This window comes from Epinephelus lanceolatus, chromosome 24 (genome assembly GCF_041903045.1).
Source record: "Epinephelus lanceolatus isolate andai-2023 chromosome 24, ASM4190304v1, whole genome shotgun sequence".
NCBI lineage: Eukaryota > Metazoa > Chordata > Actinopteri > Perciformes > Serranidae > Epinephelus > Epinephelus lanceolatus.
In genome coordinates, this window is record NC_135757.1 from 12,125,455 (window position 1) to 12,141,875 (window position 16,421).

A 16,421-nucleotide genomic window follows, 5' to 3' on the forward strand; every position below is an offset into this window, starting at 1 on the left:
GCTCTTGCATATAATCCTTAATCTCTCAATTGCACATATTTCATCTTTTATTTGGTTCCACTGCGGGGAACAACAAACAGAGGGAGAATGTTTTATATGCTAAACATCCATCGGGAGGCATATCCATCTTGATATTACTGCACCAGCAGCTACCAAGCTATTTTCATGAATTATTAACTTTCGGCCGAGATAACGCCAAGACAGTGCGGCGGATGGAGCTACTGCTGTGTGATGGATAGCACCCTCTTTCTCATGGGAACAGAGTTAAACACTGGGTTTCATACTGGCTAAAAAAAAAAGTGTGGGGACTTCTAATCAGCACATAAGCCTATTTTCTCTGAGTCATGTTTTACCTCCACATGGAACGACTTGTTTGGTAATTTAGTTATATTTTCATACTGTTATGTGACAACAACATGGTGTAACTTTGTTATATAATGTACTGTCAAACAGGCCTTGTCGACTTTTGTTGAAGATGTCAATAGAAACCAGGGAATGTTTGTGGAGTAAGCAAAAGCAACAGGGTATGAGATTGCAGTAAGATGAGAGAGGGAAAACAAGATGTGTTACAGTGCTGGAAAAACATGCCGCCACTCCTTAAACAAATCATTTCTGCTGGTCAATAGAAATACTGGTATCTGCGCACCTTTAATGCCACGGGTAGAACAAGTAGTACTGAACGTTGGATTCTTCAGCTAAACAATCAACTGCTCTGATCACCTGAGGGCTACATGAGGGGCGGAGCTCCCAGTGATGGTGCAGAGGTAGGGTTTGGTGTTGAACTGGGAGATGATCAGCTGGATGGTGACCTGAGACGTCTCATATTGGAAAGGACTAAAAGTCACAGTGATCTTCTCCTCACCATTAGCTGGTATCACACCTGGGAGAGCAATGAGAGGATGACAGGGATGAATGGGTGTGTGTATTTGGCTTGCCTGGGTCAGTGAAACAAAGTATTTTGTTTCACTATAATGGATGAATGGTGTTGTTGTTGGGACATCGCCAGGAAAAGGCCTTTCTAAAATAAGAAACTCATTTGTATCTCTTCTCCTCATTTCAGATCTGTACCGCTGATAAAACTGCAGCCGTAATTCACATCCTAAGTGCTTGGTTCCGCCATGTGTTATGATGCTTTCCAGACCATGAATACTGCTTAGTGTCAGCGTGTGGAAACTGGAGGCATCATTCAGTTTGGCAGTGACTTGTTTAATACACAACACTGGTGCGCTGTTTTGAGAAAACACAGCACCTGCTCTCCTGGTGGGTTGTATTCTTAATCTGGGAGGCTAAATGAGAACTATCAATGGAAAAACTACTTATCACAGTTACATGGGGAGCAAACAAGAAGCAGAATGCCAACATGTTCTCTTAAAGACACAAAATGTACTGTAGAAATCATGTTTCACTTGCCCATACCTGTAACGGGATGGATGGAGAAAGCGTCATGTGGCTGAATAACATGCACCTGAAACTTAAAGTCAACGGGGCAGCTGCATCTCAGAGGAATAGCATGGCAAACACTGGAGACAGGTGGAAAAACACAGAGATGAGAGATCTGTTTTTTATTTGACACCAACAGTTGAACGGAGGCATGGTTGGCTGTATGGAAGAATACGAAGAGACAGGCAGGCCCTCGGGCAGATGGGAGGTCAAAAAGCAGTCCATCACAGATCCTGACACACAAGCTGTACGTCATACACACACACACACACACACACACACACACACACACACACACACACACACACACACACACACACACACACACACACACCTCTGTCCAAGTGGTACGGCTGATAGGTCGATATGAGAGGGGATGTGCAGGTCATCGATGACAGGGTAAGCATGAACTGGAATTAACAGGTTCTCTTCCTCCTTGGATAGGGTGTGGATGGGTTGAATGAACAAGACAAGAGAAAACATGAGAGAGGAAATATAGATAAGACTGGACTCAAAGTAAATATGGGAGCGTGTCCTCAAAACAGACAAAGCAACTATGAATAGTTACAGGTTTGCTGAGCCGTATGTCTTTCCAGTAAGTGTTAATGTCAAAGCAAAGTCCTCTGAGAATCATTTGAGATGAACACTAAACACTAAATGCTTAAAATATAAAGATTTGAGTGTAAAACAAACAGCAGTACAGTATCCACAGTGTCAGACCCTAACCTTGCAGTGAACCCGTACGCAGTCGTAGAAGTAACGCCACTCGTCGGGACAGAACCTGACCTTCACTGTGTAGGCGAGACCCGGGATGAGTCGATACTTGAAGTGAAACAGATGGTTGAGTCATCAGAAACAACCCTGATTGCAGTAATGGGCAAGTGGAGTTATTATATTACATTCAGGTCAACAATTAGCGATGAAAAAAAAAAACATACCTTTTTGATATAAGTTGTTTGAAAGTGCTTGGTTTGGGTGGGAATGATATCAATATTCATGACTTCAGATGAGATGTTGATTAGTTTCTGAGGGAAAGAGGGAGAGGAGAGAACAGGAATATTCATTTCCATCCAATCATGTGCACTTGAGGAAACCATTTCCATATTCTGGGTGTTTACATCCAGTCTACAGTGCTTCATCATGCATGTATGGGGTGAAATCAGTGTCCATTCAATGAGATCAAATTCAGCCAGATGAGATCATTTATGACGGGATGGAATTTTTACAGTTATTTCAATACTTCACTGCAATGTCTTCACCATTTCACCAAACATTGACTGAAAAAGACACAATATTGCACTCACACAGCCCAAACAGACGCCTTGGCACAACACCAAGGTCTACTTTCTGCTTAAAGCTCTGCTGCATTGCTGCGGTGACAAACAATAACTCAAGCTTGGAAAAACCTTCCCATCAAGCACACTGATAATACACTTTTAAATAACTCACAATCAGTAAATTAGCGGTCCAATGTAGGCTGTGAATGGGACAGTAAAAATGAGTGGTATTTTCCTCACCAGGATCTTTGTGTAATCCTTCCCCAGCTCAAACCCACTGAAGTGAAGCTCAGGAGGCTCCGCTTGGATCAGAGTGTTGCTTTTCAGTTTGGCATAGATTTCTATAAGGTGCAAAAAAACAATTACTGAAGTGTAATGAGCTTTCCACATCTGCAAAGAGGTTTTCCAGACATTTAAAACATCAAACCCTACAGTAGGTTACTGTAAGGTTAAATAGCTGGTATCAGTACAACAACAGCATTAACGCATTCCATCAGAGAGTTTTAGAGATTACGTCTCATACGCACTTGATTCCAGTAGATGATTTGGAACGCTGGCTCTGCTCCTGCTATCCTCCACCAGCTGGCTCAGAGGCAGAGGGGTCCCCCTCCTGAGGGGCTCTGACAGTATCTGCGGGGTAGAGAGGGCCACCTCCATCCTGGCAAAAGGTCAGCGCTGGCTGCTCATGAGAGAAATGACAGCAGGCTGGAGGACAGACAAGGAGACAGCGGTATGTTGGGAAATATTCTGATGGTAAACCTATGAATTTATAATGTGAGTACAAGAGGGGAGACAGGGAAGGACAGCGGGTTATTATGTGGACAATTTGTAGTCACTTAGGTGAATTAGCTTGCATGGAGAGTTACTGTCATACAGTACATGCACTTGCAGCATCCATATCTGTAATGTGCATTAAGAGAGGCTTTTTACATTTTATAACGTTGCAGCCTTGTGTTAAAAATGTTTGAATTCATCCCCCCCCCCACATCCAACTGCACTCAACCTTATACTGCACAAAAAAACCCTAGCTTTTTATTACAAAGAAAAACTGAAATATCACAGTAGCGTAGGTATTCAGCACTTAGGTGAAGCCCCGTTGGCAGCTATTTCAGCCTTGAGACTTCTCGGGTGTGATGCAACAAGCCTTGCACACCTGGATTTGGGGATTTTCTCTTCTCTGAAGTTCCTCTCAACTTGTCAAGTTGGATGGGGACCATCTGTAGAGCCATTTGCAGGTCTCCAGAGACGTTTTGTGAGGTTCAAATGTGAGCTCTGGCTGTGCTACTCAAGGATATTCGCTCCTGCATACTCTTTTCTCACAGCAGGCAACATTTTGTCACAGTAGGAAGCGCACAGGTGTTGCTGATAACACTAATGATGGCTCAAGTGAACCTGAAATCAAAGCAGCTAAATGGAATTCAGTTATCATTCACCATTTACACATGTGCGTCTCCTACTGTGACTTGTTTAAACCTCTAACATAGAAAAGGCCTGTTGTCTTGGCTGTTTGCTTGGGGTCACTGTCCTGTTGGAAGGCGACCCTTTGACTCACCCTGATGTCCTGAGCGCTCTGGACCAGGTTTTCAATCGGCTTCCACCGAACCCTGACCAGTCTCCGCCCCCAGTCCCTGCCACTGCCACCAGTCAATCAACTCAATTAACCACAGGTGCTCTCCAATCAAGGTGTAGAAACATCTCGAAGACAATCAAGAGGAATGGGAGGCACCTGGCTATGTCACTCTGGGGTATTTAGTGTAGTTAAATAAAGAAAAAAATAATATAAACGATTGTAGCATCATAAAATGTGAAAAAGGTGAATGGGGTCTGACTACTTCCTGGATGCAGAAATTCCGCTGCCTGTATTCAACTACGTAATTCTAAAAGAAAAAAAAGTAATAAAAAGTAACACATTTTACATATTTACATCGTGCTAGATATAGGCAGCTGACTTTAAATTCATTTTTAAGAAGACGAAGACACAGAAAGACAGTCTTCTTATTTATGTTAACAGCTGGCTCTAATTATCTTATGTGCGACTTTAGCAAGGAGGCTAACAATAGCAACACCGCTAATGCTAACCTACCTATTAGCTTAATTTGACGATGCTACCGTCACTTAATTATATGCTTCATAGCAAGTTTTATCATCTTCTCATTAAAAAAAACTTATGAACAATTAAACTTCAGAACTTACTTAAGTTTTAGACAACGGGTTGTGTTTGTTGTTCAGATAAAACAGCCATATTCCTTCTTTATTCGTGGCAGAAACATTTCCTTTAACTCCTACTAAGAGAAAGGACCCCACTCTCTAACACTGTCGTTGCCATAGTGACCCCAGTGCTCTGAAGGGGCGGGATCAACAGCCTGTGAGCGAACACGATTTGTTGGCCGAACTACGTCAATCTACCAAAATAAAACCAGAAGCTAGCCATGCCACCTTCAAAATAAAAGCACAATTACAAACACAATGCTGCGTATTGCTTGTTATGTTTGTTTGACTGTAAATACAATTTAAATACGTTATATATATGAACATTGTCATTTAGTATGGCTCTGTTGCTACATACTAACACAGTTTTGACACAAATGCATGATTATTGATTTTATTTTGAAGGTGACAACATGAAGTTGTAATTTTATTATAGCTGCATTGATTAGCGCTTATCAGATTGCCCTGGAGAATACAGTGCGGGCTTATCGACACTGTGAGTAGGCCTATGTTTGATTTTCAGACCTCATATATCTGCAGCATGGCAGGATGCTTGCTTTTCATTCTAATCTGATATGCGCCGTGAGGTTTGGACGTAGGCACCTATCTTGATGGAAAAAAGGAAGCTGTCAGACACAATGAAAAAAGTTGGACTTATTGGAGTGCTGCTGTTACCCCAGGTGAGAAAATGCATGCATGTTTTAATTCTAATGTATATAATTTAAAAGCAAGTGTACTATCGTGTAATTATTTGCAGGCAAAGTCGTCATCAGGGTGTCATCCTCATGTTAATCTTGTCAGAGAGGAGGAAAAGTGCATGACAGATCTTTTAAAGTCACACAGAGCAACAGGTGGGTTTAATGCAGTTTCTAGATTGTGCATTTGGCACATATTGTTTTAAGTTATACTTTTAAAATTATTGAATAACAACATTTTTTTTTTAAGTGTGAAGCAGCAATCTTGATTTCTGACATGATTAAAATCTTTGAATCAAGCCCTTCTCGACCTACAGAAATTTGATGCAATGTCTTAGTGACATCTAGTGGCTATATCATTTAATGCACCCTCACTTCCAAAACTTGCATGAGGCAGAGTGCATTTATATGTAAGGGTCACGATTAATCCAAATATGGTGTTTTTGCAATATAATATTCTGCAACTAAAAAAAATCAGAGCCCTCAAATAAAAGGTGTAATTTCTGCTCCACTATTGAAGAAAACAATATCAGTGTGCACTGTAAGGGAATGTGGGATGACCTGAACTGCTGGCCACCTGCATCTCTTGGAGAAACTGTCTCTCAGCCATGTCCAGACGTTTTCAATTCAGAAGGTGAGACACAACACATGCACACACAATGACATGTATTTGCACTCCAAACAGACACCCATTATCTATAGTACATTTCACTGGTTAATTATTTGCCAGGCACCCGATTTGTTTGCATAAAGAACTGAGACGGTTTCCTCCTCTCAGGGGCTCTATCCAAACATTCAGCCATAAAATGCTTGAGTACATAGACATCATGTATCACCCTGGAGTGCTATGTTTATGTTGTTGAGAGATTAGGACAATAGATTTAATAATAATTTATCTTAAGAACCAGAGCACCTGAAGAGGGAAAGTAATGGTCTTGAAGCATTTCACTGTCTAATAAATTTGAGATCTACATGCTCCACATCTCCTGACCAGCAGGACAAACATCCTCATAAGGCATCATTTTCAGGGTATATTTATTTGTCTGTTTGGCTCAAATGTGCTTTCAGACAACAGTAACAGATGTAGGATTTATTGCTATTCTGCAGGTAAAGTGCACCGCAACTGCACCGCCAGTGGCTGGACAGACCCGCTCGTCCCACATGAAGATGCATGCGGCTACACTTTCAATGAGACGCTCCACTTCCTTGGAGAGGTGGGTGGTAACTAACATGCATACAGTATGTGTAGATGATATCTAATATAAGGCTATAAAGCACTGAAGCATCCAATTTTGTGTCATAAAAGGACTTGACTATCCAAGTGCAGACATACGGTAACTCTTGAGGTGGCTCTGAATCATAATAGAGGTCAACTGTGTGTGACTATAATCATTATTTATATGCATGCTTAGGTCTGTGAGCCAATGGGAAGACAGTATAGGATCCGTGTGTGATAAAGTTCCTTTTCTGCCGCAAAAGTTTAAGAGCAAATAAGCTGCTACTTTTACACTTAATTAAACTCCTAATTATGGAAACCCAGTTCAGCCAGTGTGATTAAAAAAGATCCTGTGAGTCATTATAATGATTTTTTTTCCTCGAAACAAGTAGTTAGTATCTCAAAACAATGACTTACTATCTAAAAATAAAGATTTACTACCTCAAAATAATGAGACAGTATCTCAAACTAATGACTTAGTATCTCAGATGATGAGTTAGTATCTCAAAATGATGAGTTAGTATCTCAAAACTAAGAGTTAGTATCTCAAATGATGAGTTAGTATCTCAAAACTAAGAGTTAGAATCTCAAAATGATGAGTTAGTATCTGAAAAATGATGAGTTAGTATCTCAAAACGCTGAGTTACTATCTCAAAATGATGAGCTAGTATCTCAAAACGCTGAGTTAGTATCTCAAAATGATGAGTTAGTATCTGAAAAATGAGTTAGTATCTCAAAATGATGAGTTAGTATCTCAAAACAATGTGTTAGTATCTCAAAACTAAGAGTTAGTATCTCAAAACTAAGAGTTAGAATCTCAAAATGATGAGTTAGTATCTCAAAACGCTGAGTTAGTATCTCAAAACGCTGAGTTAGTATTTCAAAATGATGAGTTAGTATCTCAAAATGGTGAGTTAGTATCTCAGAATTACATAATAAATCAAAACAACAATGAGTAACATTCTCAAAATGAGATAATACCTCAAAATGATGACAAACTTACCTTAAAATAATGACATAGTATCTCAAAATGGCTTAATATCCCAAAAATAATGAGATAATACCTCAAAATAATGACTTAATTATGTCAAAATGACTTACTTATCTCAAAAAAAAGACATCTCAAAATAATGAGATAATACCTCAAAACAATGAGAAACTTTAATTTTTTTGACCCTTCTCATTTTTTTTTTTACTTATCTCGAAATATAATACAGTATCTTAAAATAATGACAAACATATCTCAAAATAATGACTTAGTATCTCAAAATGATGACAAACTTTTAAAAAATCCTGACTTATTATCTCAAAGTAATGACTGACGTATTTCAAAAAAATAACTTCGTATCTAAAATTACTAATAAAAAGTCAATATTTCAATAAAGTTTCTCATTATAAGGACTAAGAGGATTTATTCATTCATTTTAATCAGAATGAGAGGGTAAAAAATTATCTTCTATGTAAATAATCGGCTATAGGTGAAATGAAAACCAAGGACAGTCACACGAAGAGTGAAATGTTCAAGTATTAATGAGCAAATATCACTTTATCTACAGTTTGTCATAAATAGGTTCATAGCCAGTATTATAACATTAGCAAAGTGTTTATCTTTCACACTACGAGAATTAATATTCAGCTTGTATTTTACCTGTTAAAAAGATTACATTTATACTATTTAAAGTCTTCAGAGAACTTTTTTTCCAGGTCTTGTAAAATAGAATTTCAAAATATGTCTGTATTTTAGGCTTGCCCCCTTATTATTAAAAATACTTTTGACATATTACCAAACTCTACCTCTGTGCCCTGTGGACTGCCCTCACCTCAGGCTTAATTTCAGTGCTTGAGTTTGAGCCACATCCTGGGCTGAAAAACTGGTCATAATAAGTGGCTGTTATTGTATTTAATTATTGTTGATGTTATATTGTCAAATGATGCCGTCTTGGAGGTGATAAAGTGACGCTGTCTTTCCCTTGTTCAGTCCTCAGATTCCCATTTGTATTTCTCCTACGTGAAGACCATGTACACAGCTGGGTACACCCTCTCTCTCATCTCCCTCACCATCGCTGTCACCATATTCTGTCTGTTTAGGTGTGAAACTCTCTTTCTTCTTCAGCCATAAAGACTTGTGTAAACTGTATTGGTTAAACCTGCCCTGAAAACTTAACAGCTTAATTGTAAATCTTATTATTTATTTAGAAAGCTGCACTGTACCAGGAACCACATTCACATCCAGCTGTTTATCTCCTTCATCCTGAGAGCCATCTTCATCTTCATCCGAGATGCTCTGCTATTCACTAATGAAGAGATCTACCACTGTGACTACTACCCGGTATGGATGACCAGCTGATACTCACTTTAATTTACTACATTTACAAATGAGTGTCTGATGAACACACCTTCTTTCCTGCGCCACAGGTGGCATGTAAAGTTGTGCTGATGTTTTCCAACTACTCCATCCTGGCAAACTACAGCTGGCTGCTGGCGGAGGGTCACTTCCTCTTCACGCTGGTGAGCCGCTCCTTCTTCTCCCTAAAGAAACACCTGGCCTGGTACATCGTCCTAAGCTGGGGTAAGGGAGACTTGTTATCAACTACAGTGCACCTCAGCAAAGCAAATATTGACTCTGTGCCTTTTTTTTTAGATTCACCCACGTTTTATTTGATCACACAGGCTTACCTCTAATTGTTATTGTCTCCTGGGGATGTGCCAAGTACTTTTACGAAGACGAAGGGTAAGGGGGTGAAAAAATCTGTCTCACACATTCATTTTTAGGTATAAGATTATCTAAGTGTATGATTTTAAAATGACCTCTTATCTTATTGCCATAGCTGTTGGGAGACCAGGAGACATGAATGGATTTGGTGGATACTTCGAGTGCCGGTTCTTCTGACTATATCTGTAAAACCTGTTTCTATTTTACCTAAATTTCTTTTTATTTAAAAAAAAAAAAAATAGTTTGACATTTTGGGAAATACACATATTCACCTTCTTGCCAAGAGTTAGATGAGAGGATCAATCAAGATCATCAAGATTAAACATAGAATGTATAAAATAATGGAAGTAACCTCTGTGAAGTCACCCAGTGGTTTGTGGACTCCTGTTTTGAAGTCTGACTTTGGAAATATGGCTGTCACCATCTCGGATTTTTGGAGCCAGAAGTGACCATATTTGGACAAGAGGGTGAAGCCAGCCCAACAATACCTGCTAGCTTAGTTAGCACGGTACATTTGCTATTATGGTTAATTGTGATAATGCTAATGCTAATTTTCGCTAGCAAAAAACAGTTAAGTGTTTTTTGTTAAGATCAAACATAGAATGTATAAAATAATGGAAGTTACCTCTGTGAAGTCACCCAGTGGTTTGTGGACTCCTGTTTTGAAGTCTGAGTTTGGCATTTTGCCCTAACAGTACCTGTTAGCTTAGTTAGCGCAACACATTTGCAGTGATGGTTAATTGTGATAATGCTAATGCTAATTTTTGCTAGCTAAAACAGGCTTAAAAGAAGCCTATACTTACCAGAAAAAGTAAATATATAACTCTTTACAGGGTCTTTTAGTACAACCAAACGCGGAACCAGATTTTTTTAGGCAACCAACACGTTTCAATTAATTTTCATTGACGCGAAATCACACTGAAATAGCATCAGCTATGGCTACGCGTATACTCTGTGCATGTGGGGTAAGACTAACATTGTTGCCACAGTATTAGTAGTAGACTAAAAAAGTTTTTGTACCAGGCTCGAAACATTTTAATTTTTGCTTTTGAGTTGGGCATTTTAACATGGTGGTCTCGGGGGATTGACTCACTTTTAGAGCCAGCCTCAAGTGGTTATTAGAGGAACTGCAGTTTTTGGCACCTCTACCTTGGCTTCATTTTTCATCCTCAGAGGTTGCTGCTTGGGATAAACCAAACAAGGCAAACCGTGTTCATTAGTTAGCTTTAAAAGGTGCTGCATAGGTGGCCATTTTTTTTACCTTTGTACAGAGACAGGCTAGCTGTTTCCACTCTCTATGCTAAGGTCAGCAAATCAGGTGCTGACGCTTTATATTCAGCACACATGTATGAAAGTGGTATTACTATTCTCATCTAGCTCTCAGCAATAAAGCAAATGAGCATATTTCCTAAATTGTCAAACTGTTTGCATTACAAAATAGTACAACAATAATGTTTTAATCCTTTCAGATGAACCTCATCTTTTTCTTGGGCATTTTGAGGATACTGGTGAGCAAACTCAGAATGCCAGATGCACAGAGGAATGAATTCAGCCAGTACAAGTGAGTAGTGATCACACTGTGCTATTGTTGCATTGTCGTACTATGTGCAGTATCTTATATGTAAAGCTGAGACCACTAGGGATTTACATATGAGAAAGGAGGGTCTTTGAGGAATGGGAATGTATTTTGCATAGCATAAGGTAATAAAGAAGGTTTCTATTTGCTTTGTTAATCAGCAGCGTAACAGCACACACACACGAAACCATGTCAGTTTCACAGGGACAGATGCAAAAACAGGGAAATTATACAGTAGGTAAAAGCCTGGGAAACTGTTCATTGTACTATCGGTGAATAAAAATATTTTGTCTTTCAGGAGGCTGATCAAATCTACATTTTTTCTGGTGGCTCTGTTTGGTCTGCATTACATCCTGTTTGTTTTCTTACCTGTTCAAGTCAGCAGCTCAGTGTTTAAGATATGGACCTTTGCAGAGCTGGCTCTGTCTTCCACACAGGTAAATTAGGTGCATGTATGAAAAGGATAACATGCAGTGAAGTCAGAATAATGACAAATGAAACTGCACTCACTGAACTTTCTCTTCAAATCTCTAAGGGTTTTGTGGTCGCTGTGCTCTACTGCTTCATGAACGGAGAGGTAGGAGCTGGTCGGCCAATTACAGCCAAAATGCAAGTTAAAGTAAGAAGCAAATTTGGGATCTATGATTTGCATTTTTTGTCTAGGTGCAGCATGAGTTTCAGAGGAGGTGGAGGAGGTGGAGGCTGACTCAGCACCTGCCCAGTCGGCGGAGGCAGCATCACAGCTCCATCAGCCACAGCGGGTCTCCCCACACACAGGTCTCCCTGCTGCCCTGCTCCCCAGGCAACCCGACAACAGGCGGACTCCCCATGGATACTATGGCGATGTGATTCAAGTTGGTATTGTCTCATTTTCTCGCTCTCCTCCTCCATCGGAACACAGTGGATCCTGGCTTTAGTGCTGGCAGCCAATTAGTACACAACAGTAGCTTGAGTGTTTCTTCCTGTGGTACTGTCAAGAGTTTATTTTACTGATCCCTGGAGTGTTTTTATTAGAGGACATAAGGATGTAATGTGCACTGTAGAGGCCCAGCTGCCAGGCTTACTTGTTTATAGTAATGTCTCAAATTGGTGTGGCAATGATTTGTTATGTTCAAATGTCACAGATATAAATTGTATTGAACATTTAAACACAAATGTAAATGTTCAGTTATTTGAAACTGCCCCATTTGGGGACTTGAATGACAAAGATAGAAAAAAGAAGTAGGCACTAAAATATAGTGACCTTTTGTCCTCAGTATTGTGAAAACTCCAAAAACACTTGATCCTACATTTCCCATAATGCAACTCAACATCATTTCATGAACCCTGGTAAATGCCTTTAAAATTTAGTGGCCCCAATTTAAAATGCAGGGTTTCTGTTAAAAAAACATCATCAGGGCTGTTTTTCCGATTTTACTGATTACCTTCACAGCCACAGAAGATATTGAACAACTAAGCACTACACTTCAGCGCTACTATCGTCATTTTCAGGCCTAAAATTGGTGAAATTCCTCTTTAAACAGTAAAGGTTATCATAAAAATACATTTTTGTATCCACCCTCTGTGGAAAAGCATTTATCTCTCTTCCGTAAAACTTCAATTAAAGGCCTAGTCCTAGTAAAACGCCCAGTCCTCTTTACTAGCCTGGTGTAGCTACACATTTTGACAAATAAATGCCTGTCTCAATTAGAAGCCTGGTCTGGTTAGCAGTTCATATTTATAGGTTTAAATAAACAATTTATTTGACTGTATTCCCATCTTTGCTGAGCAACAGGAATTAAAGGCCTGTCCCAAATATAAGCCTGTTGAGTTCAGTGATTTAAGCAAATAATAGCCCGGGCTATTAATTTAAGTTTTATGGCATCTATGTGTGAAATTCCTCTATGAACTCAGTAAAACTGAAATGTACAGCTAGCTAAAACTTCAGCGCTTCAAGTTAAGTTTAATGGTCAGTTTTTGTGGAACTTGATTGATTTTGGAGCCTGTAGTTCGTGGTGCTGTTGTACTGCATCATACTGATGATTGAAGGTGTGTTTGTCATTTATATTTATACCTTGTTGGATGTTTAGCCTGCTGGAACAAGCCAAGTCCAAGGCCAAAGGAAAAGTCTTTTGAAGTCCAGTCATGTATACAGATTGTCTTTATTCACAATGATTTATGTGAAAGTGTACATTGTAGTTGCACTTAACAGAACAGTTTAACACTTTAGGAGACACATTTATTTGCTTTTTTGAGGAGAGTTGTGAGGTCAATATGAATCTAGAGCCTGCAGGAGATTTGTTCAGCTCAGCATACAGGGTGGAGGCAGAAGGAAACAGGTGTTTTACCTTGACAGGCTGCATGTTTCCCCCTGCTTCCAGTTTTTATACTAACTGAGGGCAGTGGCGTGGTGACTCTCACTTCACAGATATATAGAGATGCTTTCAGCAAGAACGCAAATTTTGCATTTCCCAAAATGTTGCTCTTCCTTTAACCACTGTTGTTTTAATCAATGTCAAGTACCACAAAGTACTCCAAACTGCAGCACTCTCTAGCATTTGATCCACCTCCGTCTTACATGGTATCACGGTGCCAAAGAGTGCAGCAGCAGCATGTAAAGTCAGGTCTAAATGGTATCCAATTTTTTTAGTTTCTATTAAGAACAAAATGAGAAATGTGAGGTTTAAAGTGCAACACACTGTAAGAATCAGTCATAGAGTATAAAGTTACATACATTGACATGAACTTTTTATCTTTGTAATATGACCTTGTCTGTGTTTGTTACATTAACTGCTTGTCTGCTTTTTATGTTCATGTTTCCTGTGTTTGATAAGCCAAAAACAAATTTCCACTTTTGTGGACAATAAATATATAGCCCCTTTTAATCCATCCCGTATATTCCTTTCAGCTCCTTCACCAAATTAACATAGGCCTCCATTGCTTCCTCTTTGGACAGACCTGTTGGTTAAAAACAGAAACAAGCAAATCAGTTGGTTTTTGCAGGAAGATTTGTTTTTTATATTTTGCATATGCTCTCTCATGGTATTTTTGAAAGAAAAGTTTTATAAACTTGACCTTTCTTTAGTATCCATGCATCCCATTTCGCTCGACCAGCGATGTCAAACATCCCTGGACGGTCTGTGGACATAAAAGCAACCATCAGTAACTGAAACAAAATCTACCTGAAGCATCAAAAGGAAACAAACTGCAGAGAAATTGCGACATGGGTGTTAAACTATTATCATTATCACATTCTACAACTGATTCCAGTATTTTTAGAGTTAATTTATTGAAATTTGACAAGTTTTAGACAAACAAATAAATGAATAAATGTTCTGCTGGGAAACCTTGGGTCCTGACATTCATGTGGGTTGCACCTGAGGCACAAAGCGCCATTGCAGATCAAGTCCTCATGGCAGCCGCACTCCCTGATGGCAGTAACCCCCCAGCAGGACAATGCACCCTCCCACACCGCAAATGCACCCTCCCACACCGCAAACACTGCTCAGGAATGGCTCAAGGAATGTGTCAAAGAGCTCAAGGCGTCAACCTGGCTTCCACATTACCTAGATCCAAACCTGATTAACCATCTGTGGTGTGTGCCAGTATCCCATCTTGCATCCTGTCAAACACCAGGGAGACCCCAGCTTAGATTGGACTTGGCTCTGACTGATTAAGACACGGACACGGGACCTCTGAGGTATTAGTACGTCCCACAGATGCTCCATCGGATGGGGATCTGGGTAATATGACGGCCAGTACGACACCTTACGCTCCCGAGCAGTTATTGCGGTGTGGCATGGCACATTGTCCTGCTGGGGAGGGTTACTGCTATCAGGGAGTGCATTAGGTGGCATCTACATGAGTGCCAAGATAAAAGGTTTCCCAGTCGTACACTTTTTCAAAGCCTTAAGTCAAAGATATAAAACTTTTTTATGCACTCAATTGATACATATTTCTCTCAAATTTTAGCCACAAATTAGTTATGTGTTTGTGAGCTCTTGTCCATTTTCAAGATTATCTATCCACCTGACAGGTGTGGCTTATCAAGATGCTGACTGAACAGCATGACTATGACACAGATGTGCCTTGGGATGGTCACAACAAAAGGCCAGGGTGGGGCTAAGAACAAAAAAGATTATGTCACAAACCTGTTTTTTTTTTTTTGTTTTGTTTTGTTTTAAGTCTTGAATGGCAGCATCAAGTTTGCCATTTGGTCATCCAGCCATGAATGTTGAATGTTACAGATAAATCCTTCTCTGAATCTAAGTTTGTAGGCGCTTTATAATCCTCTTTCTGAAAATTCATGTTAGTAATTTTTCATTTCTTTTTCTTCCCTTTAAATAACATGCTCTATGTATCAACTATGAGATCTTTCACAGACATCTGACCTGTCAGACCTCATTCTTTCTCCTCCTTTACATATTTACAGGACAACTCAGAGCACATCCCAACAGTCTTTTTTAGTGTTTCCCTATAAAATTGCAATGTTTAACACCTTAACAAAAAGGTAGAGACTCACCTGAGGTATTATCACCAACTGTGGCCTGCTTGTATAAGCCGTATAGGTCGCTGAGGTATTTGTTGTTTGGTCTTTGTTTGAGCTTTGTTGCATCGACTGCTGCTGTTTTAAAGGTCTGCTGGTAGAATGAAAGAAAGATATGAATTAAAGTTGACACAAGCTGGTGCAGACATCTTCTTCAAAGCTCTTAACAGCCACACTTTTAAGTTTGTAATTGTTCTTGTTCAGTCACTGAGTAGAGGGATTCCTGCTATAACACCCTCCTCCAATGAATCTGGATAAGTAAACATACCTGAGATAACTTAATCGTACAGTAAATCTTTGTAACATTGTAGGAAAGGCTTAAATTCAGAAGAGATTCTTACCTCCATGACTGCTGTGGGAAACTGACGCACCTTGCTGCTGCTGCTGCTGCTGCTGCACCTTACTCGTCAAACTTGTCCTGCGATAATGTCTTTTTGTCATTGTTTGGTTTCGCTGGAGACAATAAAGTGGGAGGACATTCCTTGAGGCAGACTAACTGCCATTCAGATTTACAATTCTTTAAGCTAATGAGTAGAAGAAAATAGCATACTTTGATATGACAACTTCAGTTTTTTCATACGTTGTCATATATAATGTCTTGAATGTTCACACACTGACACAGGATATGTAGTGGACAGATCACACTTCAGTGACATTACTCATATATTTAATACAACTTTGAGCCTCTGTCACATATTTCACAAAAAAATATCAGTTTTTGCTTTTGTGTTTTCCAAAGTACATATACACATAACAAATATATATATACAG

At 39.5% G+C, this 16,421-nt stretch overlaps 3 protein-coding genes across 9 annotated transcripts in view; 1 reads left to right on the forward strand and 2 right to left on the reverse strand.

Moving 5' to 3' along the window:
• Window positions 1-5,041, reverse strand: part of cfap221 (cilia and flagella associated protein 221) — a 104,674-nt gene extending 99,633 nt beyond the window's left edge. For 4 of the 6 annotated variants that reach the window (XR_013490471.1, XM_078165690.1, XM_033615666.2 and 1 more), the window contains exons 1-8: window positions 4,911-5,041; window positions 3,245-3,422; window positions 2,958-3,058; window positions 2,379-2,465; window positions 2,167-2,262; window positions 1,775-1,875; window positions 1,417-1,520; window positions 721-880 (exon numbers count right to left, since the gene is read on the reverse strand). Coding sequence is in view for 5 of the 6 variants with exons in the window: in XM_078165690.1 (XP_078021816.1) it covers window positions 721-880; window positions 1,417-1,520; window positions 1,775-1,875; window positions 2,167-2,262; window positions 2,379-2,465; window positions 2,958-3,058; window positions 3,245-3,374 (779 nt within the window). In the remaining variant the exon portion in view is untranslated. The other 2 variants (XM_033615664.2, XM_033615665.2) reach the window with 2 other exon arrangements.
• A 349-nt stretch (window positions 5,042-5,390) lies between these two features.
• Window positions 5,391-13,251, forward strand: sctr (secretin receptor). Of its 2 annotated transcripts, XM_033616186.2 has the most exons (13): window positions 5,391-5,605; window positions 5,683-5,776; window positions 6,141-6,254; window positions 6,728-6,834; window positions 8,815-8,924; window positions 9,033-9,165; window positions 9,252-9,405; window positions 9,507-9,567; window positions 9,665-9,734; window positions 11,019-11,110; window positions 11,424-11,562; window positions 11,661-11,702; window positions 11,789-13,251. In XM_033616186.2, the coding sequence occupies exons 1-13, from the start codon at window positions 5,537-5,539 to the stop codon at window positions 11,972-11,974; spliced, it is 1,371 nt and encodes a 456-aa protein (XP_033472077.1). In that variant the 5' UTR covers window positions 5,391-5,536; the 3' UTR covers window positions 11,975-13,251. The 2 variants fall into 2 exon arrangements, with proteins under 2 accessions (XP_033472077.1, XP_078021947.1); XM_078165821.1 differs by lacking the exon at window positions 5,683-5,776 and having other exon boundaries at window positions 5,546-5,605.
• Window positions 13,248-16,415, reverse strand: LOC117250084 (acyl-CoA-binding protein-like). Its single transcript, XM_033616077.2, has 4 exons — window positions 15,992-16,415; window positions 15,627-15,744; window positions 14,180-14,242; window positions 13,248-14,062 (listed from the first exon to the last, which is right to left on the reverse strand). Exons 1-4 carry the CDS (start codon window positions 15,995-15,997, stop codon window positions 13,986-13,988), a joined length of 264 nt encoding a protein of 87 aa, XP_033471968.1. The 5' UTR covers window positions 15,998-16,415; the 3' UTR covers window positions 13,248-13,985.
• Window positions 16,416-16,421: the final 6 nt, after the last annotated feature.

What these genes read in the sequence shown, in the direction of transcription:
- sctr (XM_033616186.2), top strand. Translation starts at nt 5,537, where the DNA reads ATGGAAAAAAGGAAGCTGTCAGACACAATGAAAAAAGTTGGACTTATT. An exon ending in GTACATCGTCCTAAGCTGGG is followed by an intron (nt 9,406 to 9,506) that starts GTAAGGGAGACT and finishes TTGATCACACAG; the next exon opens with GCTTACCTCTAATTGTTATT. An exon ending in AATGAATTCAGCCAGTACAA is followed by an intron (nt 11,111 to 11,423) that starts GTGAGTAGTGAT and finishes TTTGTCTTTCAG; the next exon opens with GAGGCTGATCAAATCTACAT.
- LOC117250084 (XM_033616077.2), bottom strand. An exon ending in AGTTGGTGATAATACCTCAG is followed by an intron (nt 14,243 to 15,626) that starts GTGAGTCTCTAC and finishes TTATGTCCACAG; the next exon opens with ACCGTCCAGGGATGTTTGAC. An exon ending in TGCATGGATACTAAAGAAAG is followed by an intron (nt 14,063 to 14,179) that starts GTCAAGTTTATA and finishes TTTAACCAACAG; the next exon opens with GTCTGTCCAAAGAGGAAGCA.